This window comes from Papio anubis, chromosome 13 (assembly GCF_008728515.1).
Source record: "Papio anubis isolate 15944 chromosome 13, Panubis1.0, whole genome shotgun sequence".
NCBI lineage: Eukaryota > Metazoa > Chordata > Mammalia > Primates > Cercopithecidae > Papio > Papio anubis.
Window position 1 is genome coordinate 96,478,761 of NC_044988.1, and position 27,519 is coordinate 96,506,279.

General features: G+C 43.2%; 1 protein-coding gene across 25 annotated transcripts in view; it reads left to right on the forward strand.

The window, feature by feature from the left end:
- RALGPS1 (Ral GEF with PH domain and SH3 binding motif 1) overlaps positions 1 to 27,519 on the forward strand; it is a 309,103-nt gene that overhangs the window by 140,223 nt on the left and 141,361 nt on the right. For all 25 annotated transcript variants that reach the window (XR_004178006.1, XR_001896046.3, XR_001896047.3 and 22 more), the window contains one exon: positions 12,387 to 12,513. Coding sequence is in view for 22 of the 25 variants with exons in the window: in XM_017950009.3 (XP_017805498.1) it covers positions 12,387 to 12,513 (127 nt within the window). In the remaining 3 variants the exon portion in view is untranslated. The remainder of the gene's footprint in view (positions 1 to 12,386; positions 12,514 to 27,519) is intronic.

The following is a 27,519-nucleotide window of genomic DNA, read 5'->3' on the forward strand; positions in this document are numbered from 1 at the left end:
CCCAGCCACTATACATTTGTTGTTTGAATTGTATGTGTTGTCCTGAGTTGCATTGCATCTTTCTTTTGCTATTAATTTCTGGTATGAGATTGCCATAGAAATGTTGCCCAAAGAGAGCTGTTTCCTCTCTGCTCACTTGTCCTTTGAGTTGGAACTGGTGAGGCCTCATGTGCCACAGAGTAGAGAGGTGCAGGTGGCACTGGAGGAACCAACCGTAACATCCCCAAAGGTCAGTGCTGTGATAGTTTTTGTTTTGCAGAGGAGGAAAACTGAGGTTTGAAGAAGTAGAATGACTTGTTCAAGATCCAGAGCTAGTGAGCGACAGAACCAGCATGACACAGCCTTGTCCTGCTGGAATCCACAGTCCGTCTTCTTGGCGGGTGTGTTGGATGGCTTGCTAATGGTAAGAACCTGTGAGAGAATCGGGCTGGGCACAGGGCAGGGACAAATAGACACACTGCTTTGGAAATGGGGCTAGAGAAATGCAGCTAGCACACAGGGCCCGGGGACAGGGCAGGCCAGCTCTCTGTGCCATCCCTGTGGGTTGCACTGAAAGCCTGAATGTCTGGGAAACCTGGTGGAAGGGAGTTACAGGTGTGGTAGGATACCTGTTACTTGGCCACATCATGGATGACCTCCAGAGAATTGATCATTAAGCTAGGGCAGGGCGTCCTGTTGGCCTCTCCATGGGTGGCTGCTAAGTGCTAGCTGCTGGGTGAGCTAGACAGGACAGACTGACACTGAACATAGGCCTGTACACAGTAGGCCCTTAATAAATGCTGTCTGCATACACAAACAGGAAGGCTACCATAGCTGGCCTGGAAAAATGCAGATGGGGAATGATTTACCCCAGCACTGTGACGACTTTGGAATATTGGCTCCCTTAAAGCCATGAAACCTGAGCAGGAAGTTGTAGCAGCCAATTCTGATTTCCTGAGTACACATCACCGTGTGGCTCTTATTCATTCTGCAAATCAAACATTTCTCAAATGTCAGGTTCTGAAGCCGTAGTCAAGGCCCCTGTCCTCATGGGCTTTCATGTTACTCAGGGAGAATAAACGTGCCCAGTCTGGCTGGCAGAAGAAGTGATCAATAAATGTTTATTGAATACATGAAGTGATCAGCAGGGAGCTGTCAAATTGGAAGAAAAGTGATGCAGAATACATGACAGAGAATGACCAAGTGTCTGCTTTAGTGTGGCATTAGGGAGGGCCTCACTTCCCTAATGTCATGCTGAAGTACAGGCGTAACGTACATTCAGCCATGTACTTTCAGTCAAGGCCTGAATGACAAAAAGGAACCAGTCATGCCAAGATGAGGGGATGAGCATCCCAGGCAGAGGAGATGGCTGGTGCAAAGCTCTGCACAGGAATCAGCTTGATGTGAACAAGGAACTCAGAGGTCAGTGTGACCAGAGCTCAGCGTGCCAGGAGGAGATGGATGTACGAGGCAGTGGCTGGGCAGCGGGGCCAATCATGTTGGGCTGAAAGCCTAGGAGAGGAGTTAGGTTCTGTTCCAAGCGCAGTGAAGGATTTCAAACAGGAGACGGATACAATCTGGCTTCCAGTTGCTCTTTGGTTTTTGTGTTTTTAATTACTGTTGCTACTGTGGAAAACAAATTGGGTGGGGGATGGGGACCAAGAGTGGAAACTGGGGGCCTACTCAGGAGGTTAGGGCAGAATTCAGGAGCAAGGGGATGTTGGCAGGATCAGGGTGTGGCTGGGGATATTAGAACAGCAGGCTGATACCGGATATGCTGGGGAGAGCTGACAGGTTGTGTGCTGGATGAGATGTCGAGATGAGGAGAAGAGAATGAGGGGTAAGTCCTAGGTTTTGGGCTTGAGCAACTGAGAAGCCGATGAAACCTTTTCTTTGATTAGAGTGATCTCAAGAGGAGACTGACTGCTTTGTGAGTGATCTAGGGGTATGGAATTCCTAGAGTATGGATGAGTCACTCATTACAGTAATTACAGTCAGGTGCTAGACGTGCCATGTGTGCGCATGTGCGTAAACACACACACACCACATGTGTGCACACATACGTACATGCTCTTCTTGCTCTGTGCATGTTCCCAGAGTGATTCGCTCTTTCCTACTGAATTGATCCAAAGAGTTTGACTCATTTGCCGCAGCATTGTGAAAACTGAAGTTCTTGAAAGGCAGGAAATCATAGCCGATGGGTCAGGAGGCCTGGTCTGGAGGGTGGTGACCTGGGAGGGGAACGATCTTGGGAATGGGGCTGTCAATCCTAGATATCTGGGGACACAGTCATTGAGCTGTGCAATTCAGAGAATCGCTCCTTGTACTAAGAGAACTAAGGCCACTTGGCAAATATCACAGGACAGCAGATGTGTGACATTCACATACTTTGGAATTCAAAGTCCTTCATCCAGGAAGTGCCCTTTGCCCCCCTTTGTCTGACGCAGTGCCTCAGTGGTAGCCACCCTCTGATGTTGTTGAGAAGGTGGTGATAGGCCTGAGCTGCTTTTTGGAGGCATTTCTGAGCATTTGGTCAGGTGGGAGGTGAGTCAGGTGAGGCAATAAGGAGATGGATGCAGAGGAAACCAACATTTGCAGCCTTCACTCACACATCCTCATCATTCCTTGTAGCCTGGCTTGGAACTGCTTCTTAGAAGTTCTCAGTCAGATCTGCTGACATTTGCACCCTCATCTTCCTTGACATTGCTACAACATTGGACACTGTTCATAACTCCCATCTTGAAAAATCTCTTTTCCCTTGGCTTAGTTTTCTTCCTCTTGACTCCTTTTGTTTCTATGGATGTGGATCTTCTGCAAGGCGGTGACCTCTCCACCTTCCCTGATCCATTTGCTATCCCTTGGTGGTCTCATCCACTTGGGGAGCTTCAAGTGTCACCTGCTGTACCCCAGTGATGGCTGACTTTTCAGTTAGAGCCCTGGTCTCTCTCCTGTACCCTAGAACCCTGTTCTAGCTGTCTGCTGCATAGAGCCCTCTGCTTGCATGTTCCTTTGACAGCTCACACTTGGCATGTCTGAAATCAAACTTTGGTTTCCAGGAAGATGATGGTGAGTGCCAGAAGACTCTCTTAACAGACTGTGTTTTAGGCTCTTAGGCAATATGGTAGACTGAGAAATAAGCCTCTCCCTCCCCGTCTCCTGCTTCAAACACACAAACACAAATTCTGGATAAAATACAACCAAATTAAAAAACCAACAAGCAAAGCTAAATTAGAAGCCAAGAAAGGGAAGTCACCATGTGTTAAAAATAAAGTGCTCTCAGAGTCAAAACAGTGAGCAGAGTTCAGAGAAACTGCTGTGTATAAGCCTTTGCAGCTGGGAGCTAGGGTTGTAATGCCTGCACAGAGAGGAGAGTCCGGCTGCACACACACAGGGGGCTGGAATTCAGCTACCTATAGAAATCAGAGAGACACGTCAGGTATGGCTGCATCAAAAAGTCCCTCTCCAGCCTAGGACAGCCCCAAGGGAGCATGAGTGGAAAAACTCATCTATGAGAAATTGTCACCCCAGCCTGTACCTTACGCAGCGAAGGGATCTGAGTACATATTACATATGATTGGCATTGATGATCTGCATTGGTGTGGGGACCTCAGACCAAGAAATGAGGGGCATGGAGATTGAGAGCATGGCCTCTTAAATCAGACACCTGAGTTGAGCCCTGGGCCTACCTCTTACAGTGAGGATTAAATGAGTAAATACCTGGAAAAATGTTTAGAACTATGCCTGGCTCATATTGAGGGTTTGGTATTACCTGTTGTTGTTGTTATTATTTTTGACTCTTTCGAATGGATTGGCAGAGGCTTCCATCCTTGTATGACAGGCCCTTTTACTTATGGCCTGAACTGTCATCCTCTTTCAGCTGGTCTCATTGCTTCGGGACTTGCACTCTCTGGGCCACCCTCACACCGCTACTGGAGCGATCTCTCCAAAACATAGTTTCAAGGTTTTCACATCCCTGGTTAAAGATAGTTTTTAGTGTTCTCCCTCAACCCCTCATCCACCTTGCTAGGATGGGGGCTCTGTGCCATCACTCCTCCAGAGCGGCATTGTGCTCAGATACAACCATTCCGATGCCAGTTTTTCTTTTTGATCTGCCATTTGAGCATTTATTTCACCTTCAGTTTTATGATAATGAATATTTTGTCAGCCAGTTTTTAACCATCATGTGGACTTCCAACCCTGTATTTCAGTGATGCCTCTGAGTGAAGGAGAGAGACTGAGCTAGAATGAGAGAGAATTGGTCTGTCCTCATGAGTGTTTCTGAGACAAACTTGCATCTGGGGATGTGGCACATGATGTAAGCTGGTGGGTGCTGAGTGTCTTGCAGAATGCTGAGGACATAATAGAGGCATTTCGACATTGGCAGCAAACACCAAAAGATTTCGTACCTACTTCCTGACCCTAAAAAACAAACCATAAACCTTTCAGCTGTGGCCAGCGGTGCATCTACTACCACCAGCAACACAGCAACTCAGAGCCCCAAGTCATATGTGCAAGAGATGCGAGAGCTGGCCTGAGGAATTTCTGTTAAAACATGGCCATAGTCAACTCATTCTTTTCCATTTACTGTTCATGCTTAGCAGTTTGTGATTGTTCCCCTGTTTGCAAGTTGAGCTGAAGTATCTGGAAAAGTAGAATAAGCAGTCAAAATGGTGTTCACATGTCTATGGCATCCAAATGCCCAAGTCAAAACCACACGTTGTCAAAAGGAGAGTTTCCATCTCTCCCCTGTCTCTTCTAGTCTTATGCAAAGCAACAGTTACCTCCACTTTAGCCAAACTGCTGTTTCCTTAAACAACCCTTGTGTGTCCACCTCCAGGCCGGCGCTGATGCCTTTTGTGGCCTTGGGGCCTCTCCAGCCCCATCTGTGCTTGTTGAAATCCCTCTAGACTTGTTTTCAGGACTGTCTCTTCCTGCAGTTCCTTCTTTGGGTAATAGGGTTTGTTCTTCCCCTAGAGAACCCTCTCTTATGTAGTGTTTCTGATCCTTCTTTGCTGAGCCAGGTTGAACAAATGAGATGTGTATTTGGTACCTGACTCTCTGCCCACTGCCAGACCAGATCTGGACCCTGAATGGGCCCTCGGCAAACATATGTTAGGGGATCAAACTCAACCTCCCGGCTCTCTATTCTTGGGTCTTTGTGGGAATATCTGCTGGGTTGCCATGGGTGGAATAAAAAAATTAACAAAAATTATTAGAAATAAATGAGAAAATTGTCCTACAGGATTGTGTATGTGTGTGTATATGCATGTGATTGGATACATGTGTATATGTGTGCATGTAACTGTTTAAGGATGATTTTTTAAAAAGATAAAATCATGACTCATACAAATATAAGATGAATACTTGTCAAAGATTTTATTTAACTCATTGATTAAGGAGAGAACCAGTAAGATATTACAACCATATCAAAAGAGAAGCTAGAGTACTGCACTTTTATAATCAGGTAAGGAAGGCTAAAATCACTTTAAAAATTGATATGAAATTAGTCACTATTCCAAAGGTGATAATCAGTAGCATTCTATGAGCCATTATTTGCCTTTCTGTAGACAGGAATTATTTATATTACCACATTTTCTACAAATTAACTTCTGTCTATACAGGGTTTAAAATAGCTTTAGTCAAAGATAAACATGGACAGCTAGCCAGGATACCACTAAATTTCAGTTACAATTTTTCCTCATGTTACATACAGTAGTCTCTATTGCGTCTAATATTTTATATTAGGTATGTGACATTGTAGTTTTCAGAAATCGGCATGTTGTATCTAAAGAAGTAAAAAATTATTTTAAAAATTCCAGTTCGTTTCGTTACTGATTCCATACTTAGTCTGCTGAATCCATTGGTCCATAGATTATCCACAACACTAAAAATTCTTTCCGTATCAACAGTAGACACTGGAATTGAAATGGAATTTTAAGCCAATTTTAACATATTTGGAGCAGCAGCTCTTTGCTAATAAATATTTCCATGTATCAAGAAATATTCTCTCGAGGCAAGGGAGCAAGACACCAAAGTCCTCATAAAGAAAATTTGGAGAAATTTTTTTCTCCTCCATGGAGACAACTTCCAGATTTGAACTGCTTTACTAGAAAGGGGAACGGTGGTTTGTGATCAGTCAAATACAAGTGCCACATACAAGGTACTCAGAGCATGATGGGAAATTTCCAGAAGCCATCCACTTCTTCAGGTATTTCTCCAAGATTTGTGATCTTCCTAGCTTTTGACCTCATGGTTTGTGAGTCCCATTTATCCTTTGCACCATGAAAGTGATTCAAAATTAATAAGCAGGGACTTTGTTTTTACCTTGTAAATTAATTTCATTTTGCATATGTGGTTATAGCCCCTTTCTCAGTCCTATGTTGTATATTTTTGCTTTTTAATAGAAATTTTACCTATTTTATTGATAGTTTATAAAAATTAGCTCTTAGGTTTAGTAATCATTTCTATAGGTTTGATGTTTAGCTTTTTTTAGTTTGATGTTTTGTTTTTTAACATGCCAGTTTCTACTTTTACCCATTGATTTCTTTCTCCCATTTTCCCACTATTTTCTTAGCTTGTTGAGTTGAATATTTAGTTGATTTATATTAGTTCTTGTTTAATAACAAATGAATTTAAAGCCACAAAGTTTCCTCCTAATGTGCTTTTGGCCTCATCACACAGTTTAACATACAGTATTCTAATTATGTATGGCTTGTAAATAGTCTATTATCTTGGCTTTTATTTGGTCTTTTGCCCAAGAATTATTTGAATATTCAAAATTTTCCAAGTAATTGGATTTTTCAGTTGTTGTTATTTTTTTCATGATTCTTTTATGTAGCAAGTATTTTGGCAGCATTTCCTCTGTGTCAGGAATCATACCAGATGCAGGGATCAGTAGAGTGGATGTAGCCAGCGTGGTCACCCTCCTCATGGAGTCCATAATTTGTGGAGGGAGACACAAATGTAATCATACAGTCAAGCACAATCATGATCAATATTATGGAAGAAAATCTCAGGGTGCCCCAAGACTTCTAAACTTTACTAGAAGTGAAGTTATACTTAGTGAAATTTTCCTTAACCTTACTTCCTTATCTCTTTTCTTGAACAAAAATGGTTTTAGTATCTGTTTGACTCTGGGTAAGCAGACAATTTACTTTCTCGTATGTAGTTCTGATGGTTTCTTCCTGAGGCTTCCCATGAACTCTAAAATCTAAGGGACCCTCAAATTCAGATGAGGTTTGCAGTTTATGGTTCTTGTAATGAAAGCTTAAAACGTGTGAGTAAATGCTGTTATTTCCTGAGCAAACAAACCCTATATTTAAAAAATTAAACCTAAAAAAGTTATTATCAGCATTACATACACATGAATTTTAAAAATCACTAAGTACTGAAAGATTTAGTGAAACAACTAACACTCATCACTCATCTCTCCACACCCCCGTTATTCCCCAGAGGCAACCACTTTCAGTTTAAGTGGCTTCTTCTAGTAGTTTCTGCCATATATTTACCAATGTGCTTTTGCTACAGTTTCTTGACCCATCTGCTTTAGACAGCATCTGGTGACTTCTTTGTATGGTAGATGGTTGTTTAGTTTTCCTGAACCACCTTCCCTTGTTCCTCAAACACATTCATCATTATAGCGAAATCACTTTTGTTAAATGAATATTTGGTGTTTTAATGATTAGGAATGAGTAAGTATGCCTCACTATATAGTCAAGTAGTAAACTATGAATAATATGCCCTTCCTTGAATATTTTGTCTTTTCCCTGGATTGATTTATTTTGTTTTTTTTTTTTTTTTGGTTTTGTTTTGTTTTTGTTTTTGTTTTGTTTTGTTTGTTTGTTTTTGTTTTGGGTCTTTCTGATGCCCAGGCTGGAGTGTAATAGCTCATAGCTCACTGCAACCTTGAACTCCTGGGCTCAAGCAATCCTCCTACCACAGCCTCCCAAATAGCTGAGACTACAAGTGTACACCACCATGCCCAGCTAATTTTCTTTTTCTTTTTTTTTTTTTTTGAGACGGAGTCTCACTCTGTTGCCTAGACTAGAGTGCAGTGGCGCAACCTCGGCTCACTGCAACCTCCGCCTCCCGGGTTCAAGTGATTCTCCCGCCTCAGCCTCCAGAGTAGCCAGGATTACAGGCGCCCGCCACCATACCCGGCTAATCTTTGTATTTTTAGTAGAGACAGGGTTTCAACATGTTGGTCAGGCTGGTCTCAAACTCTGACCTCATGATCTGCCTGCCTCGGCCTCCCAAATTGCTGGGATTACAGCGTGAATAACTGCGCCCGGCCTTAAAATTTTTTTGTAGAGATGGTATCTTGCTATGTTGCCCAGGCTGGTATCAAACTCCTGGCCTCCCAAAGGAGTGAAATTACAGGTGTGAGCTACCATGCCCTACCCATTTTTCTGGAATTTCTAATTGCCTTTAAAAACTTTTTCTTATCCTATCTACCAGATATCTAAGTAATCCTAAAATTATTTTATGTTTATTTTTTATTACATATAATAAATAGGTCTATCCCTTCCCCTCCGTGTGCCATCATGTCAGGTTTTTAATCAAGCCACTTTTTCTCTGGAGACATCTCTTCTAGGGCTGATCCAATGTGGACCAGTTGTTCTTAAGGCCTACTGTTCATTGGTCATCCCATATCTCCCTTTCCTACTCCTGGATTGGATCCACAATTTCCTGTTTCCCGTGTCTTACTAATTCCTGGCTAATTCCTGTATTTTTCTAGAGGAAATTCTCAGTTTTCAAATACCTCATGGGAAATACATGTTTAGGGTTTTTTGATGTCTTCTAGTGACCTATGCACTATTCTTGAGAAAGCTGATACTGTCTGAGTCTCTTTTGTAGGCACAGAAGGGAGCAGATGAGTAAAATTAACTAGATTTAGTGCTTTTGAATGTCTGTGTGAGTATGTGGGGCAAGTTGGGGATGAGGCATAGAAGATAGGCTGATCACCTCTGAGGTGCTGTCCATACAGGCACTTGACAGGCTGGGCAGGTAGGCTGGGCATGGCAAGGGACATGGGCAGTCCCCCAGCTGAGACTGGAGAACCAGTTGCCTGAGCCCTGGAAGCCAACTTGGCCCAGCCACAGTGTGTGTCAGGAGGACATCCAGATTTGTTTAATGGCTGCCATCACCAAAGAAGTAAGGGGTTCTATGTTGCATTAATAAAGAATGACCTCCTGAGTAAGGGAAGTGAGTGGTTTGCTTAACAATGGAGCAGTTCTTTGGCCAGTCACGTGGCTCATGCCTGTAATCCCAACACTTTGGGAGGCCAAGGCGGGTGGATTAGCTGAGGTCAAGAGTGAGACTAGCCTGGCCAACATGGTGAAACCCGGTCACTACTAAAAATACAAAAATTGGCCAGGCGCGGTGGCTCAAGCCTGTAATCCCAGCGCTTTGGGAGGCCGAGACAGGTGGATCACGAGGTCAGGAGATCGAAACCATCCTGGCTAACATGGTGAAACCCCGTCTCTACTAAAAAATACAAAAAAACTAGCCAGGCGAGGTGGCAGGCACCTGTAGTCCCAGCTACTCAGGAGGCTGAGTCAGGAGAATGGCGTAAACCCGGGGGAGGCAGAGCTTGCAGTGAGCTGAGATCTGGCCACTGCACTCCAGCCTAGGCGACAGAGCAAGACTCCGTCTCAAAAAAAAGAAAAAAAAAAAAAATATATATATATACACACAAAAATTAGCTGGGTGTGGTGGCACATTCCTGTAATCCTAGCTACTTGGGAGGCTGAGGCAGAATAATCGCTTGACCCCAGGAAGCAGGGGTTACGTGAGCTGAGATTGTACCACTCCACTCCAAAATCAAACCACAATGGGGCTGTTTTCCAGTACGTATCTGGTTCTGGTCTGAGTATATATTGTTCATTGACAAATCTCTCATCCTTAAGTGTTCATTTCAAATGCTGCCTCTCTATATAGCTTTCCTTGACACTTCCTTTTCCTATAATTCATTTGTAATAATAATAATTATTATTTTAGAGACAGGGTCTTGCTCTTTCACCCAGGCTGGAGTACAGTGATGCAATCAAGACTCACTACAGAAAGACTCACTCCAGCCTCAACCTCCTGGACTTAAGCAATCTTCCTGCCTCAGTCTCCCAAGTAGCTCATTTATTATTTGTCTGGGTTATCAGTCTCTGTTTACTTACCACATTGCTGTACTATATCTCTCTCCTGTTGAATCAAGTTCCCCGAAGATATTTGGAAAAATTAATACTTGTGACTATGAACTGGAAATGGAGGTAAAAGTCCTTGCTCCATTTTTACCACTGGGCTTTGTGAAGATTAGATGAATTATATATTACAGTGTTTTACAAACAGCAAGTAGAAGATGGTGTTTTTCCCTGTCCATTTTAGCAAACCAGTTAAGCAGCCATTGTCCTGAGCATCTGTGTAGCATCCCCACACTGATACGTCCTGAGTTCCCCAGTGGGAAAAGAAAAGTTCACTTTTATCCTTCAGCTTCTTCAGCATCAGAACCTTCCTTTCAGCATATTCTTCTGCCTCTCCTTAACGAAGTTCGTAAGCTACCACTGCTCCTGTGCGGGTGGGCTGTCTCATGGCTGCATCCTCTGTGGCCCCAGAGGCTGAAGATGAAGGAACCAGGCAGGGCCTTCCCAAAGCAGCCTAGGGCTCCCTAATGCACCAGACATGGCCTGAGTTTGGGAATTGCAGACCCAGGTCTCAGGAACTGCACGGCTTCCCCAGATGCTAGGCAGTTATTGTCCCACTCCTCTCCATTGCACGACGGGGCTTTTGAACACTGGCCTACGTCAGTCTGATGAACGTGGTGGGTCTCTTGTTCTCGGTCCTTGCACAGACCACCGAGGTCTGAACGCCTTGGCCAAAGGGACTCCAACCCTGGGGCTTCTGTTTATTCATCCTCTTGGGCTTAGCCATTGACCTCTAATCCCAGAAGCACTGGGCCCTGGCAGCTAGACTCAGGGATGCTGCCAGCATCAGCCTCATACTTTGCTTCAGCCTCCCCTCCCCCAGCGCCTCCTTTTAAGACTGGCCTTTCTGCCTAGACTTCTTTCCTTAAAGCCGTGTTCAGTCAGCCATGTTGCCATTTTCTGGCACTGGGCCTTGACTTGCGGCTTTCAGGTTGACCACAGCCTGAGTCCTTAGCATAAAGTCTTGAAAGCCAGGAGTTCTGGTTTCTGTTCCTTTCTTTTGAGAAGGCTTCAAATGCACATTGAGCCACTGTTTCCCTGGTGGCCAGCTTTATATACCAGAGATCTCAGTCACAAAGGGTTTTGCTTCCCTAACCTCTGACTCTGGATACCTGTTCATTCTGTATTTGCTTAACTAAGTTGCCCCTTCGATAACTGCATAGAGAAAAGAAGGTTGTCGTCTTTTGATTAAAATTACCACATCCAGTGTAAATATGACACAGTTGGCTGTGGGGGATCTGGAGGATGTAGCCTGGATTCGAGCGATGGCTTGGCTTTGTGTACATGGGCATGTGAATTGTGTGGAACTTACTAGGACTTTCAGCCATGGAGATGGTGAGGAGAGCAAATAGCTGTGGATGCAGGGAAAGAGACCTAGTATAGCTGTGAAATAAGTCTTCAGGTGACCCTGAGCAGTTTGCTTTTCTACCTTAGCACCTTGCTGTTGTAGGCTCTCTGCACCCATAAGCTGCTGTTATTTGGGGGATTCTGACATCATGTAGAACAGTGGGCCAGGTAGCTTTGGGGGGTAGCTTCCAAGTGTGAGATTCTGTGAGGATCACAAGATTGAAGTTTTCCATCTCTGTGATGCAGGGAAGGCAAACCCTAAAATTGGTGCTTAGCCCTGGAGGGTTCTTGGCTTTGCCCAGGAGAGAATTCAAGGGTGAGCTCGTGATATTAGACAACAGCTTTTATTGAAGTGGCAGTGTACAGCAGCAGCAGCAGCAGAGATATTGCTCCTTGTGGTATGGGGCTTACCCCATAGGCAGTGTGCCCAGAGTAGCAGCTCAGAGGCAGGTCATATTTATATGTGTTTTTAATTACATGCAAATCAAGGTGCAGATTATGCAGAAATTTCTAGAAAAACTTTCAGGCCATTGCCATGGAAAGGGGTGGTAACATCCAGGTGTTGCTATGGCAGTGGTAAACTGACATGGCACACTGGTGGGCGTATCTCATAGAAAACTGCTTCTGCCTCGTCCCTGTTTAGCTAGTCCTCAATTTGGTCCAGTGTCCAAGCCCCACCTCTGGAGTCGAGTCCTGCCTTCTACCTCATATGCATGAAACAGCCTTTTAAAATCCTTAGTTCTGTCCAGGATTTGACACACCATAGATGTGCCACTTAGGATTTTCCCTTTTAGCATTCATCCACAGTTATCCACTCTTTAGCTTCTTCTGGTTTATTTATTTTGCTATATTTTCTTCTCATTCTAGCTTTTGAATCGAAAAGACAAGACTACCTTTGAGAAATTGGACTACCTGATGTCGAAAGAAGATAATTACAAGCGGACACGGGAATATATCCGAAGCCTGAAGATGGTTCCAAGTATTCCCTATCTAGGTAGGAGTTTGAATTGGCTTATTATTTTTTAAGAAGCCTACTCTGTGCCAAATAAGATGTTTTTACAGTTTCTACTTGAGAAATTTCCAGGAAGCGACATGGCCCATAGATAAAGAGGCAATTGGTTGGCTCCTTGGGTTGGAACAGGCTGTTGATACTTCCCAAGGATGGAAACCTGGATTAGGGTGATATACAAAGGATGTTCTGCTTTTTATATAAAAGACCTGTGGGCCCCAAGGTTCCCCAGGCTGCAGCCCAGATGGGTCTCAGTGACAGTGATAAGACTCTTACTGGTTCATCCACATCCTCCTGAACTGGGGCATGTCAAGTACAAACCCTCTGTTCTGGTTCTCTGGGCATTATTAGTATATTTCATATTTGTACAAATACAATTATAGTAATGCTTATTAATTTTTCTGGTTCAAAAATAATGCATGTTAATTGTAAGGAATTAGAGAAAACAGTTAATAGCTTTTGTTATCTCAGCTAAAGATGTTTGCTTCATATCTTATTCATTTGGGCATATCTAAAATATGTATGTTTACTCTATCCTAAAAATGTTATTTTTATCTTTAAAATGTTATCTACTTTTCGGTACTATGACTCAGTCCCATCAGATGGATTTGTCAAACTCGAATCTGCTCTCCAATATTGACCATTTAAGACAGCAGCCCTCAACCTTTTTGGCACCAGGGACCAGTTTCCTGGAAGACAGTTTTTCCACGGATGGAGAGTGGGCTGAGGAGAGTGGTTTCAGGATGACGCTGTTCCACCTCAGATAATTACTCTGATAAGAAGCACACAACTTGGATCCCTCACATGTGCAGTTCACAGTGGAGTTTGCGCTCCTATGAGAATCTAATGCTGCCACTGATCTGACGGGGGTGGAGCTCAGGCAGTAATGCTTGCTAGCCCATCGCTCACCTCTTGCTGTGTGGCCCAGTTCCTAACGGGGAGTTGGGAACCCCTGATTTAAGGTGTTTCTACATTTTTGCTATTAAGATGTCTCAGTGAATATCCTTATTGCAAAAGCTTTCCACATGTAGTTATGATTATTACCTTGTGATAAATTCCTAGAAGTGTGCACAGCTTCAAAACGTGTGCAAAAACTTATGCCTTTTCATGTATATTTCCAAAATGCACTCCAGAGAAGTTGTGTCAATTTGTACTTTCATCAGAAGGGGATGAAATTGCCTGTTTCTCCCACGTTACAAATACTATGCTTTTTCATAGTTTTTTTTTTTTTTTCCTTTTTCTTTGTTTCTTTTTTGTCTTTGCCAATTTGATAGGTGAAAAATACTTCTTGTAGTTTGGATGTCAGGGTTATGCCAATTTTATAAAAAAATCTTTTGATCTTTTATGATCTAAAATAATTCTAATAACAAGGGAAACCAAGATTATATAGAAGTGACTCCTGATATTTCAGGGGATCTAGTGCAATTTTTTGAAGTTACGTTTTTGACAGTTTTAAAATTACTTTCATGAGCATTGTTTACTTAGATTTTCTAATTCTTTTAATTAAAAATTAATTAAAATATTTAATTTTTTTAAAGCCAACTTGGAAAATTTGTTTTTTAGTAGAAAATTGTCCATTTGATCCAAATTTTCAATATTGTTAGCATAGAGTTTTTTTCTTAATTTTTTGATGATACAGTATTATCTTATAAATTTGAATCTCTGTGTATATACACTAAATACTAAAGCAAATGAACTAAAAATATATAACAAAATATACTAAAATATAACAAAAAAACTAAAAGAAATATATATATTTATATATATAAATATGTATAAATAAGGTTATATTTGCCTTAGTATTTCTAATAGTTCAGTATTTCTAATACTTTGTATTTTTTGTTTTCTTTCTTTTTTAAATTTTTAAAATTTACCTCCTTGTCTATTGGTCTTTCCAAAGATGAAATTTTGGATTTGTTTTCAGTTATACTGTCTTTCTGCTTTTTAGTTTACTATATTTCATCAGTCAAAGATGTGCATTTTCTTTCCACATTTTAACACTTCTGAAATTGGGATACGTCTTGCAATTGATAACAAAGCATTGTGACATTGTTTAATTGGCAGCAGTTTTTCTTAGTGATACATAGAAAAAGACACACCTGATAAAAGGTGATATCTTAAACATAATGAAATATGAACTTTCCATGTGTGTCTCTTATAATTCATCTCTCCTGTTTTCCTTGAGTTTAAGTTGTTTTGCCATTTCTGTTAACTACTAGAGTTGAATTATTGGTTTATTTGTGTATATGTTATTTTTTTCACTTTAACATAGAAAACAGTTAAGGCTATAAATTTTCCTCTAATTGCTGCTTTTGTTGCATCCTACACGTTTTGGTGTGTAATGGTGTCAGTGATATTCTTTAAATACTCTATAGTTTTAATTTTTCTTTTATGCAAGTGTTATTTAAGATAGTGTTTTTTTCGTTTTCAAGGGCTTAGGCTTTTGTTTTTAGTTTTAAAAGTTTATTGAAATATAATTAATACATAATCCATTTAAAGTGTACAATTCACTGGTTTTTAGTAATATTCACAGTTGTGCAAAACATCACCACAGTCATTTTTAAAGCATTTTTATCATTCCATAAAGAAACCTCAGGCCCATGAGCAGTCATTCCCATTTCCTTCTAGCCAACCCTCCTCTCCCACCTTCAGCCTTAGGCAACTATTAATCTACTTTATGTCTCCACACATTTTCCTGTTCTAGAAATTTCATATAAATCAAATCATACAATATGCTGTCTTTATGACTGACTTCTTTCTCATAGCACCATGTTTTCTTTTTTGTTTGTTTGTTTGGTTTTTTTTGTTTGTTTGTTTGAGCAGCAGCAAGATTTAGTGTGAAGAGCGAAAGAACAAGGCTTCCACAGCGTGGAAGCGGACCCAAGCGTGTTGCCCCATTCCTTCTTACTGCCAAATTATATTCTGCTGTACAGATGTACCACGTTTTATTTATCCATTTGTTTTTTTAGACAGGGTCTGGCTCTTTTGCCCAGGCTGGAGTGCAGTAGCATGATCTTGGCTCACTACAGCCTGGAACTCCCGGGTTCAAGCGATCCTCCCGCCTCAGCCCCCCAAGTAGCTGGTACTACAGGTGCATACCACCACGTCCAGCTAATTTTTTTGTATTTTTCGTAGAGACGGGGTTTCGCCGTGTTGCCTAGGCTGGTCTCAAATCCCTGAGCTCAGGCAGTCTGCCCGCTTTGGCCTCCTGATATCCATTTATTTGATAAACATTTGAATTGTGTCCATTCTTTGACTATTACGAATAATGCTTGTATGAATGGCTTAGGTTTTTAAAAACATAGTCCTCTCTAACTTTTGAGATTCGTTTTGTGGCTTAATGCAACATCGGTTTTTATACATGTTTTGTGGTGCATGCTGGAAAAGAAAGTGCAGTGTCTCAAATTAATCTTATAATTGCGTTGTAATGTTCAAATTATGAGTTTTTGACAACTTGATCTATCCAGAAAGAAGTATATGTTACAGTCCCCTTATATTTCTAGTAGTTTCTGCCTTACATATTTAGTATATAGAAGTTTGTAACAGTTATAGATTCATTGTGAAGTACTCCATACAAAGTTATCTTGGTTCCATTTGTTACTTGCTTTTACTTCTATTGTCTGATATTAATTGTGTGACATCTTATTTTTCTTTTTTTTTTGGCTAGGTGAACACATTATTTGTATTGATAGATAATATTTTACATATTTAAGGGGCATATGTGGTATTTTGTTACATGCATAGAATGTATAATAATCAAGTCAGGGTATTAGGCGGTATCATCATTTCTGTGTGTTGGGAATGTTTCACGTCCTCTCTTTTAGCTACTTCAAAATACACAATACATTGTTAACCATTATCACCCTACTCAGCTATTGCACATTGGAACTTATACCTTCTCTCTAACTGTGTGTTTGTACCCATTAACCAACCTCTCCTTATACCTCCTTCCCACCCACACACCCTTCCCGCCCTCTGGTATCTATCATTTTGCTCTCTGCCTCCATAAGATCAGCTTTTTTAGCTAGCACATATGAGTGAGAACATATGACCCTTGTCTTTCTGTGCCTGGCTTATTTCACTTCACATCGTGACCTCCAGCTGCATTCATGTTGCTGCAAATGACACGATTTCATTCTTTTTATGGCCAAATAGTACACCATTGTGTGTGTGTGTGTGTGTGTATATGTATATATATTACATTTTCTTTATCCATTTATCTGCTGATAAACACTTAGGTTGATTCCGTATCTTGGGTGAGGTGAATACTGCTGCAGTAAACATGCAGGTGCAGGTATCCCTTTGACATAATGATTTATTTTCCTTTGGATAAATACCCAGAGGTGGGATTGCTGGATTGTATGGTATCTCTATTTTTAGTTTTTTAAGCAGTCTCTATACTGTTTTCTGCAGTGGCTGTACTAATGTACATTCCCATCAACAGTGTGTAGTTCCCTTTTCTCCACATCCTCGCCAGCATGGTATTTTTTGTCTTTTTAATAATAACCATTGTGGCTGGCCCAAGATGATATCTCAGTGTGGATTCATTTGCATTTATTTTATAACCTTTGACTATAGTTTAGATTTTAATATTTTATTTTATTTTATTTTTTATTTTTTTGAGACTCAGTTTCACCCTTGTTGCCCAGGCTGGAGTGCAGTGGTGCCGTCTTGGCTCACTGCAACCCCCACCTCCTGGGTTCAAGCAGTCCTGCCTCAGCCTTCTGAGTAGCTGGGATTACAGGTGCCCACCACCACGCCCCGCTAAGTTTTGTATTTTTGGTAGAGACGGGGTTTCACCATGTTGGCCAGGCTGGTCTCGAACTCCTGACCTCAGGTGATCTGCCTGCCCCAGCCTCCCAAAGTGCTGGGATTACAGGCGTGTGCCATGGTACCTGGCCGATAGTTTAATATTTTAAGTTGCCTTGATTTAGTCATGATTCTTGCAAACAGCATTTAGTTGGACCCTACATGAGAAACCTTGCCTTTTAGTAGAGGAATATATCACTTTCATATTTGTTTCACCTTATACTATATGATTGAATTCTATTTCTTTCTTTTTCCCATGATTTTGCATCTTTCCTTGTTTTCTTCTTTGGCTTACCATAAACTGCAGTGTCTTTCTACTTGGTTACTGGCAAATCCTCATCTCAGGTCTACAGATGGAGGGCATGTTGCTGTGCACAGCTCCCAAGTCCATTCCCACCACACCTGAGGCTCATCAATTGAGAGACAGCGTTGACAGTATTACCGTGAGGGTAGCCTAGTGCAGCCCATGGGTTCCACTAGAAGAGGTGTTCCAGGGTCATGAAGGATGGCCTCTTTTCTCGAATAAGGATGATCATGAGCGCTGCTGTGCATTGTTTGCTTTCTCTGTGCCTAGCACTTTGCTAGGCATTTGAATGCATCATTTCATTGAATGCTCACAGTAGCCCAGTGAATAAGCAGGCAGTGAGAGGTTGCCTAAGGTCACATAACTGGAAAGTAACAGAGCCAGGACTGGGCCCAGATGGCCTGGCTATAAGCCCTAAGCTCTTGACACTGCCCTCTCCTGACTCCCCACCCTATTCAGGTCATTACTTTCCTACACACCCTTGTGGTTACCACCTGTGTCCTCTGGTTATTTATGACTTGTGGGTGGCCCCCATCAGGCATTGTGTGAAGGGGATAAATTATCGCTACTGTTTCTTGTGACATTCTCTATTGTGGGACCACAAAGCAGTGCAGTCTTGGGCTTCCAAGGGCGTTGGTCAGCCTGTGCCAGCCCTCAGGCCTCTTGCCCCTCAGTTTCTAGACAGATGCAGCCCTGCATGTCCTTGATCACCTCATCTCAGCTGCTGCTTCCTGGCAGGTGCTTCCCAAGAGGCTCCATGGAGGCCTCCATCCTTCTGCATTCTTCCTGCTTCTGACTCTAAGCGAGTCCAGCTGAACTACTGTAGTCTTATCCCTTCAGCCTTATGATTATTTTCCTCTCCCCTTAAACCAGGTGGATTACATTTCTCATGTTGCATCAGAATGATCCTGACATATACAAGTCAGAGGGAGAGAAGAGGAGGTGACTGCCACCTGCTCTCTGTTCTTGGAATAGTGTATGAGAGTTTATGATGGGGTGCCATAGTTTGCTTAAAAAAGAATGAAGCAAGACTTCCTGAGGCAGCTGGGAGTTCCACCTGCATGCATACATGTCTGCTTGCCTTGGACATACCCTACCCAAATCCAGGTTATGTATTCTTGAAAACCCAACCTGTCCCAGGGACAGATTTGTTTATTTAAAGAGGAATAGTTATATAATTCCTGGAAAGTACAACATAGGAAAAACTATCTGAAACCATTTGTTTTTTTCTCTGGCAAAGTCCTCACTATAGATCTTTTCCCTCTTGGGGTGAGAGGAGGCAGTTTTCTGGGAGGAACTGTAGGTCAGTCCCTGATATTTCAAGCTGCTTTGTTACTTCTGTTGCTTGAGACCGTGAATGCTGCTTCAGCAGTTATTTGCCTCTAATAGCAATTATGGGCTTTATTTTTGTAACAATTCTTTTAACCCTCTGTGGAAGATTCTATATGCTAACTGGGCTCCTGTGACTATTCACATATGTGTCTCTTTGTTCCATGTAAAGGTGCCTTTATGTAGTGCTAGCCTTTGTTACTAACCATGTGGGTGTGATTCTGACTCCTTTTAATGCAAATTGTAGAGCCAGTTGGCTCTACTTGGGTGTACCTGATGAAACATACTTTAAAAAATACTGAGGGAAAAATGTATTACATTTATAAAATAAGACTCTTTGAATCAAAAAGTTTCTTGCAGATTACTTCAAAGTGTGAAAATAGTGTTGAGAAATAGGTCAATTATTTGCAGCTGATTTTATCTGATAGCAGCTCCTTGCAAATACCCGGTTAGATTGGAATGATAACAAAAGCAAGCAAAGAGCTTTGAAGAATGTCTACATCATTTGCTTATAAATAGCTGTATTGATTTAGGGGGTGTTGTGTTCTTACTACTTATTTCCTTCAGGAAATAACTAAATTAGAAATGTGATGGATCTTAAATGGTTTAGAGCTGATTCTAAAAGTAACCATAGCAGTGTGGAAAATTATGATCTCTCAAGGAACAAAAATTAGGTATTCTAACACTTCTGGATAGTAAGAAAACATTTGGAGACATTCTTAGTAAATTTACCCAGACTTCTAACAAGTGAAGTAAATGTCTAGAATGTAAGTTATCCCTTCAAACAAGCAAACCTTTCCATTTTTCAGAAAGTAAGCCTTTATTTGCAAATATAAATTCTAAAGTTTAAAATCAAGACAAATTTTTCCAAATATAAAATAAACAGGGCTAAACTGTTGGAAAACTAAAGGGCTCTCGAAAAGAAGTAATCATTGCTCAAAAAAGTGTTTACTCAAATGCCCCAAAGCCCCCCAGTCAGACACCACCCCTGCCCTTGTGGAGCTCACAGTCCAGTTGTGATCACCAGCACTGGACAAGAAACTGCAAGTGAGTTGAGCATTATGAAGGAAAAGGCAAAGGAGCAAACCAAGGGGGCCCTGGCTACTCTGGGGGAACCAGGAAGGGCTTTCTGGAGGGAAGTAGAGTCCTGAAGGATGAATAAGCTGGGTGAAGAGGTGGGGAGGTGAACATTTTACACAAAGATGACAGCTTGTGCAAGAACTCTAAAGTGAGGAAAAACATGTTTGTTAGAAAAACTGGCTGGAGAGTAGAGAATGAGGGGGAGGATGTCATGTGGAGCAGCTGCAGTGGAAGGGAGGGGAAGATTGCTTAGGGCCTAGACATGGGAGTTGGGAGGGAGTGGGGAGCCCAGGCTCTGACCAACCTAGGAGCAGTAGGGAGCCATGAAAGGGTTTTTTTAAGCAAGGGCACGCTGGGTTGGATTTGCATTGAACACACATTACCTTGGCTGCAGCAAGTGGCTTCGAGGTCAGGCTGGAGGAGTGAAGACCAGTTAGGGGATCCTGTAGAAGCCTGTGATGAGTCACTGTATTTCAGAAATTTCCAGGGAGGGGGAAGGCTCTTTAAAAGCAGTTCATTTTAGAGCAAAGCTTTGGAGAGACCTAGAACAGCTGTCGGTGAGTATATCCCTTATACCTGATGAAGACACATAGCATGTCCTTGTACTCTGGTTTTGAGAATCCATTTGTGCATTTCAAGTGTGGGCCCCCTTAAAGCAGAGAGGAAAGAGCAAGCATGGGTGGGATCAAGCCAAGGATGCGGCAGAGCTGCTGCTTCCCAGAACAGGGATCTGAGTGGTGGCCGTTGCCCCCTTGATGGGGGCCGCCACCCTAGGACCAAGGTATTTCCCTTGTCAGGATTAGCAATAATGTTAACTGACTGTCCCCAGGTTGGCCAGCTTTTAGTGCCCAACTGAAAAAATTCCATTCCACATGCAGGAAATCCAGCCTTTTTTTCATTTCCCCACCCCACGTTTCCACGGTTCCCAAGGAGCACGCATTTGTTCCACAGATCCATCCTGGTTGTTGCTTGAGCCTCAGCCAGCAGCCTGGCCCCAAACTTCTGAGCCCTCCCGCTGGTCCCCTCCTGCCTTTCCCAGTTGGACCTGTGTAGAACCAGGCTCCTGCCTTATCTGGAAGAGGAGGTATCTGTCAGACCACGAAGCAAAGCTTAAGGCTGGATTCTGGTCTGCCTGCCCATGGAGCCATAGGCCACGTTCCTTTTTCTACTCTGCCCCGATGGCCACATGCTACAGGGGCCAACTCCCTGCCCTCCCCACCGCTAGCCCAGGAAGCCTTTGAACAAGTCTCCCCTTCCCTAGATCTAGGCATTCAACCCTCTCTGGGATCCAGCAAACAAGGAAAAGCTTCCCTTGACCCCAGGCTCAAACATACTTCCCAGTCAACAGAATGATCTCAAAGACACTATCCCATCCAAAATGAAGGAAACTATTTCCATGATTTTGAAGAGTGGTTAGCTACATTTTGTTTCAAATCTCTCCCTTCCAGAAGGGAAGAGATTGCCTTTACTTTTGCAATCTTAGGATTTGTTACCTTAAAATTCACACTTTTTCTGGGACTCTGTAGTCTTTCTCATTTCTTACAAAAGGCCAGTGGATGTTATTAAAACCCCCATTTTATGAATGAAGAAAAAAACACAGCTTGACTCATGACTTACCCAAAATCATATCCCAGGCGGATACCAAGTTTAACTCAAGATCTCATGCTTACTGCTGGGGTTCCACCCAGCCTTAACTTACACATCCTCCTTTTAATATCTCCGTCTCCATGGAAATAAACAGTGGAAGGAAAACATGTGGGGTTCAAGAAAGGAGCACTAGGTGGAAAGGCTTGTTTCCTGCATGCTTTGCTGCCCAAAGCAGGAGAACCTTGTCCCATTTGTCCCTTCTGGGACAAAGGGAGGATCTGCAGTCAGCTTTTCTCTGGGTCAAGAAGTTTTGTCTGACTCTACAAAACGAGGTATGAGCATAAGCCCATTTTGTGCAAGAAAAAGTGTTTTCATGGTAGGAGTCTTTATACTCATTAGGATGACTATTCCTCTTTGACTTCCTTTAGTTTTTTGGATTTCGAGTTAGAAACTAACACTGGCAATAATTACAAAAGCTCACATTCACTGTCTTGCTATGTGATTGTACTGCATTATCTCATTCAGTCCTCCCAACACTCCTTCCTTTGAGGGAGGCGTTTGTTTCACTTATTTGCTAGCTGCAAAATATGAACAAGATTCATGTTAAAGTTTACACACTAGTAAATGGTGAGATCAGTGCTTATACCCAGGTCTGACTCCAGTGCCCCAACCGCTAACCTCAGAATATGCCCTATGTTCCCCAGAACAGGCCTTTAACCTCTGGGAAAATCCACAGCTGAGAAGGAAAGCACCTCTAGGGGCTCTTCCTGTGTGGAACAGGGAGACTTCCTGGTGGGAGGTCCTGGAGAAGCACATTGACTCATGGGTGGGGACAGAGTGGACTGAGTGGACACTGGTCTTCTACTGACACATTCTGACTGTCCCCTTGTACCTGGGCTGGCCCTAATAAAGAAAAGGGCTGGCGCAAAGGAAAGACTGGGGAGCTTCTGCAACCGCAGGACCAACCTGGGGCCATTGGGATGTCTCCTTGCATTGCTGCAGAGAGGAATAGTTAGGACAATGGCCCTGAGAACCTAAAGATTTCATGTAGTAGACAGCTTTTCAGATGGCCCCCAATGATTTCTGTTCTCTAGTATTCATATCCTTGTATAATCTCTTCCCCTTAAGTATAGGCAGAACATAGTGATTTGCTTCTAACAAGTACGACAGAAATAATGGGATGTCCCTTCCAAGATTAGATCATTAAAGACTATCCCTTTTATGTTGAGTGCTTGCCCTTTCTTGCTCTCTTTTGGATCATTCATCCTGGAGGAATCTAGCTGCTCTGTGTTTGGTAGTCTTGTGGAGAGGCCCGTGTGGCATGGGATTGAGACCTGCCAACAACCACATGAGGGAGTTTGGAAGAAGATTCTGCTTAAAAGGTGAGCCTTCAGATGAGACTGCAACCCCAGCCAACAGCTTGACTGAAGTCTCATCAGAGACCTTGAGCCAGAGACACCTAGCTAAGACATGCCCAAATTCCCAATCCACAGAAACTGCAAGATAATAAATGTTTATTATAAGGGGCTTAGTTTTAGAATAATTTGTCACACAGCAATGGATAATGAACACATTGCACAACCCCTTATCACTACCCCACATTTATTGCTTTGTTGACCAGTCTGTTTTGGGACAAAATCAGCTGTAAAACTCAACACATAAAGGACTATAACATTGGCCTCTAGGGCAGCAGGACGTACTGGACCCCTCTCGAAAGCTAGTTTTGAGGTGGGGGGATATGATAGGCTAGAGAGTGTGGTTGCTGCTTTGAGAGGTGATGAATTCTTGCAGTTCTGTAAGGAAGATGGGTGCCTGGGAATGACTGATTAGGGTCTGAGAGGGCCTGGAAGGTTACCCTTAGGAAGCCTGTGTTGTTCCCTGATGGAGTGTACAGTGGGCTCCTGAGTACTCAAGGGAAACAAGGATATATCCTTTTTTGTGACCATCCAGAAAGGCATTTGGTGCCCACTCATTCTTTTAAAAACTTAAAAATTACAAAAGTAATACATTGCTTGTCGTAAAAATTATTCACACCGAAAAGAAGTGTATAAAGTAAAAAGTGAACGTGCCATTCTTCTTCTCCCACTTGCCAGAGGCAGCCAGTGTTTGCCATGGGTGTGTGTTCTTCCAGACATTCTGATCCACGAATACAAAAAGATGTGCCTGTGGAGGGGCACATATGATATTGTGCTTTCTAACCAAAGTGGGAACATTTTATATGTGTTGTTTGCACATATAAACTGTCATAGATATTGTACAGTGGCAGCAAATCTAGAACTCCCCTGTTCTTTCTGGTAGCTCTTTGGCACCCACAGATGCATGGGCAATGTGTTGGATATCGCCTGGATGAGTGCTCATTTGTCTAGCTGTGTCCCAATTGACAAATATTTAGACTGTTTCTAGTTTTTCCCTTTTACATATACAAGTTGAATATCCCTAATCTGAAAATCCAAAATCTAAAACATTTTGAGAGTCAACATGACGCTGAAAGAAAAGCCTCATTGGAATATTTTGGATTTCAGATTTTCAAATTAGGTTTGCTCAACAGGTAAGTGTAATGCATATATTCCAAAATCTGAAAAAATCTGAAACCTGTAACATTTCTGGTCCCAAGCATTTTGGATAAGGGATGCTCAGCCTGTAGTGCAGTGGGGAGCATCCTTATCTGTGCGTCTTTACCCTCCTGTTAAAGTACTTCTGAAACACTGAGTGCTGGAAGTGAAATTGCTGGGGCAGAAACTCTGCAACTTTACAGTGCCTGCTGCTGGAATGGCCTCTGAAATGCTTGCAGTTATATTTCTATAAACAGGATATGAGTATGCCTATTTTTTCCACTCTCACCAACACTAGATATTACCCACCATGTTTTATTTATGCTAAAATTATAGGCATAAGATGCCTTTTAAAATATATATATATATATATATAGATTTCTCTGCCCACCAATTCTCTTAGGCTCTAAATTAGGCAGCCAGGCCTTCAGGCCTCCCAGCCAGCTGATCAGCCACCCTCTGCCCTTGCCTCTGCTTCCTGAATATCTGTCCTTATTCCCTCTCCCTGTGTCCCCAGCACAGGCCTGCACTGCCCTGATTGATGAAGAAAGACTGCCTTGCTGTTGGGTTCCTGTGGAGAGGAGGCTGACCTAAATCCATCCCCTGCACACTTGCCTGGGCATTGGTCAACATTCCAGGCTTGGAGAAGGCTGTGTGCTTCTTTTAATCCTTTTCCCTTGTTGAGATGACTAGGGCGTAGGCCTCTGTCATCACATGGCCCCAGAAGGGAATTCTAATTCCACTCCCTCCACATTAACTATCCTTCTAGGCTCTGGGCCATTCCCAGCTCTGCTGAGGCTCAGGGCAAATGTGGCCTGTCTTTCCTCATCCAGGAAGCCCTCTCCTGGTACTGTGAGATGCCCTTCAGCTTCAGGATGTGCTGTAGCAGTGGGGAAGGGAACATCCCTTGAGCAGCCCATGGAGCTGGATTTATTAATATTATGACCATCAGCAAGCACAGCATGGGACAGGCAGATGGCCCACCCACCTAGGAGGTGCCGCAGGTGGCAGCGCTGTGGGAATGCCGTGCAGATGGGAGAGATTGTGTCTGGGCTCCTAGTGTGGGCTGAGCTGGCCCAGGATGGCCATTCAGGAGAGACAGGGATACTTGAATGTCTCAGGGATGGCTGGTATGGAAACATCATGTCCACAGAGGCAGAATCCCAGACTAGGGCTGGTTCAGGCCTGACTCTGAGGTCTGAGAGAGACCTGTAAGCAAGCGCCAGGCCTGGAGGCATGGATATGGGAGATGAGCCACCACTACTGGAACCGAGTTACCAGATGATGAGGACCAGGGCTTGAACCGGATAGATTTGGTCATCTGGTGACTGCCAGAGCATCCGCAAGTAGGATGTTTGGAGTAGCAAAGCAGGGAGCTGATGAGTCTGTAGGCTGTAGGACAGATGGCAAGAAGAAAAAGAGCTGCAGCCTGGCAAAGGATTGGTAGCCCAAGGAGCTGCAGAACATTCTCCAGCACTGCCCCTTGTTACTCCACGTCCATTGTTTGAGATAAATTAGGCAGACAGCTATGGACAGGCTTTCTGACATCTAGGGACCTTCTGATATCAAGCTGCTGCTGTTGCACAGGCAGGCTGGCTGGCCACCTGACATATCCACTGCTATGGGCAGGAGGCTCCCTATCACCATGATTCTCAGATGTATTACTGAGTGATATGGGGCAACATAGGAGCTGTAGTGTGATCTCACTTCCTCCGTGGGTGTAGTGATCGATGCTGTAGAGGCAGGAACTCAGGAATCAGACTGAGTTGAGTTTACATTCTGAGTGTCAGGCTGCATGCACTTGGGCTGCTCACTTACCTCTTTGATGTAAGTTTTCTATTATGTTGAAGAGAGAGTAATTATAGAATCCACCTCACAGAGTTGTTGTGAGAATTTAAAGAGCCATGCATACTGCCTGGCACATGGAAAGCACCCTATAGATGATGGCTAGTATTAGTGCTCTCCACATGAAAATACAGCTAAGAAGACTCTATCAGTGAGAACCCTGTTGCCCCCGTATCCCTATTGAGAAACACAGCATATCCAGGAAGGGCAGCCTACCCAGGAAGAAGCCCATCTGGGCACAGCCAGGTGTCATGTTAGTTAGCCACCTGGCCCTAGAAGGGTTGGATGTGATTTCTGGGATAGTGCAGGGGTCAGCAGCAGGAGGGCCTAGGGAATAGGATCCCATCTGATGAGTCATGTCTGGTTGGCAAATTATGGTCCTGGAGAGGATGGGGACCAATAACATCTGGAGTGTAGTCTAGACACTTTTTTGGATAGAGACCCAGCCTGTGACCCCTCCTTCTTTGGGAACCTACTTCCCCTGCTTCTCCCTTGGCACTGCACACCAGCAGCAGTGTTCCTTCCACCTAACTCTGCTCCACGGTCAGAGCCCATAGAGTTGGGGTGGGTACTCAGCCCGAACCGGGCCGATTGGATCCTCTATCTGGGAGCCAGCATTGGAACGTAGATGTGCTGGCACTCAGATCAGGGGGACGTAAACTGAAAAATGCCGTCTGGTGCCATGTTCTGGGACAACTGCAGAGAATAGTCCACAGATGGATGCTTGATGAGAAGCAAAGAAAGAGACCCTGCAGGAAAGGGGAAAGCAAAGAGCAAGGGAGAGGAGCTGAGAAAGTTGCTGCCTTGCATCTTGAAGGCTTTCCAGGCAATTTCTAGTTCCTGGCCCTTGTGAGGCCCAGCTGTGTCCCTGCCCGTGGACTTGGGGGGATACCTCGTGTCCTTATGTAACCAGCTTATTAAATGAGCTGGACTCAATCAGGTGTAAGAAGAAACCAACCTCATTTTTCCCCGTGTCCTTTTGAGCCTACTCTGTGGATTTTTCTTTTCCCAGTCAAAGCTGAGAACTTAGCGGGTCCTTTGGTCTTTCAGGTGCTAGGCATGAAACAGCCCAATCCATTGTAACAATTCCTCATTCCCAACAGTCCAGCGTAGGAATTGCCAGGCTGGACTCCTAAAGCTGACCAGCTGTGGAGGTCTGGAGTAGGGGAAGACAGATGGTCAGCTTGTTTGCTTGTTTGTTTGTTTGTTTGTTTTGAGACAGGGTCTGTTTGTTTTGCCCAGGCCTGGAGTATGGTGGCATGATCTTGGCTCACTACAACCTCTGCCTGCTGGGCTGAAGTGAGCCTCCCACCTCAGTTTCCAGAGTAACTGGGACCACAGGTACATGCCGTTATGCCAAGCTAATTTTTAAATTAATTAATTAATTAATTATGGTAGAGACGGGGTTCTCACCATGTTGCCTAGGCTGGTTTCAAACTCCTGAGCTCAAGCAGTCCTCCCACCCTGACCTCCCAAAGTTCTGGG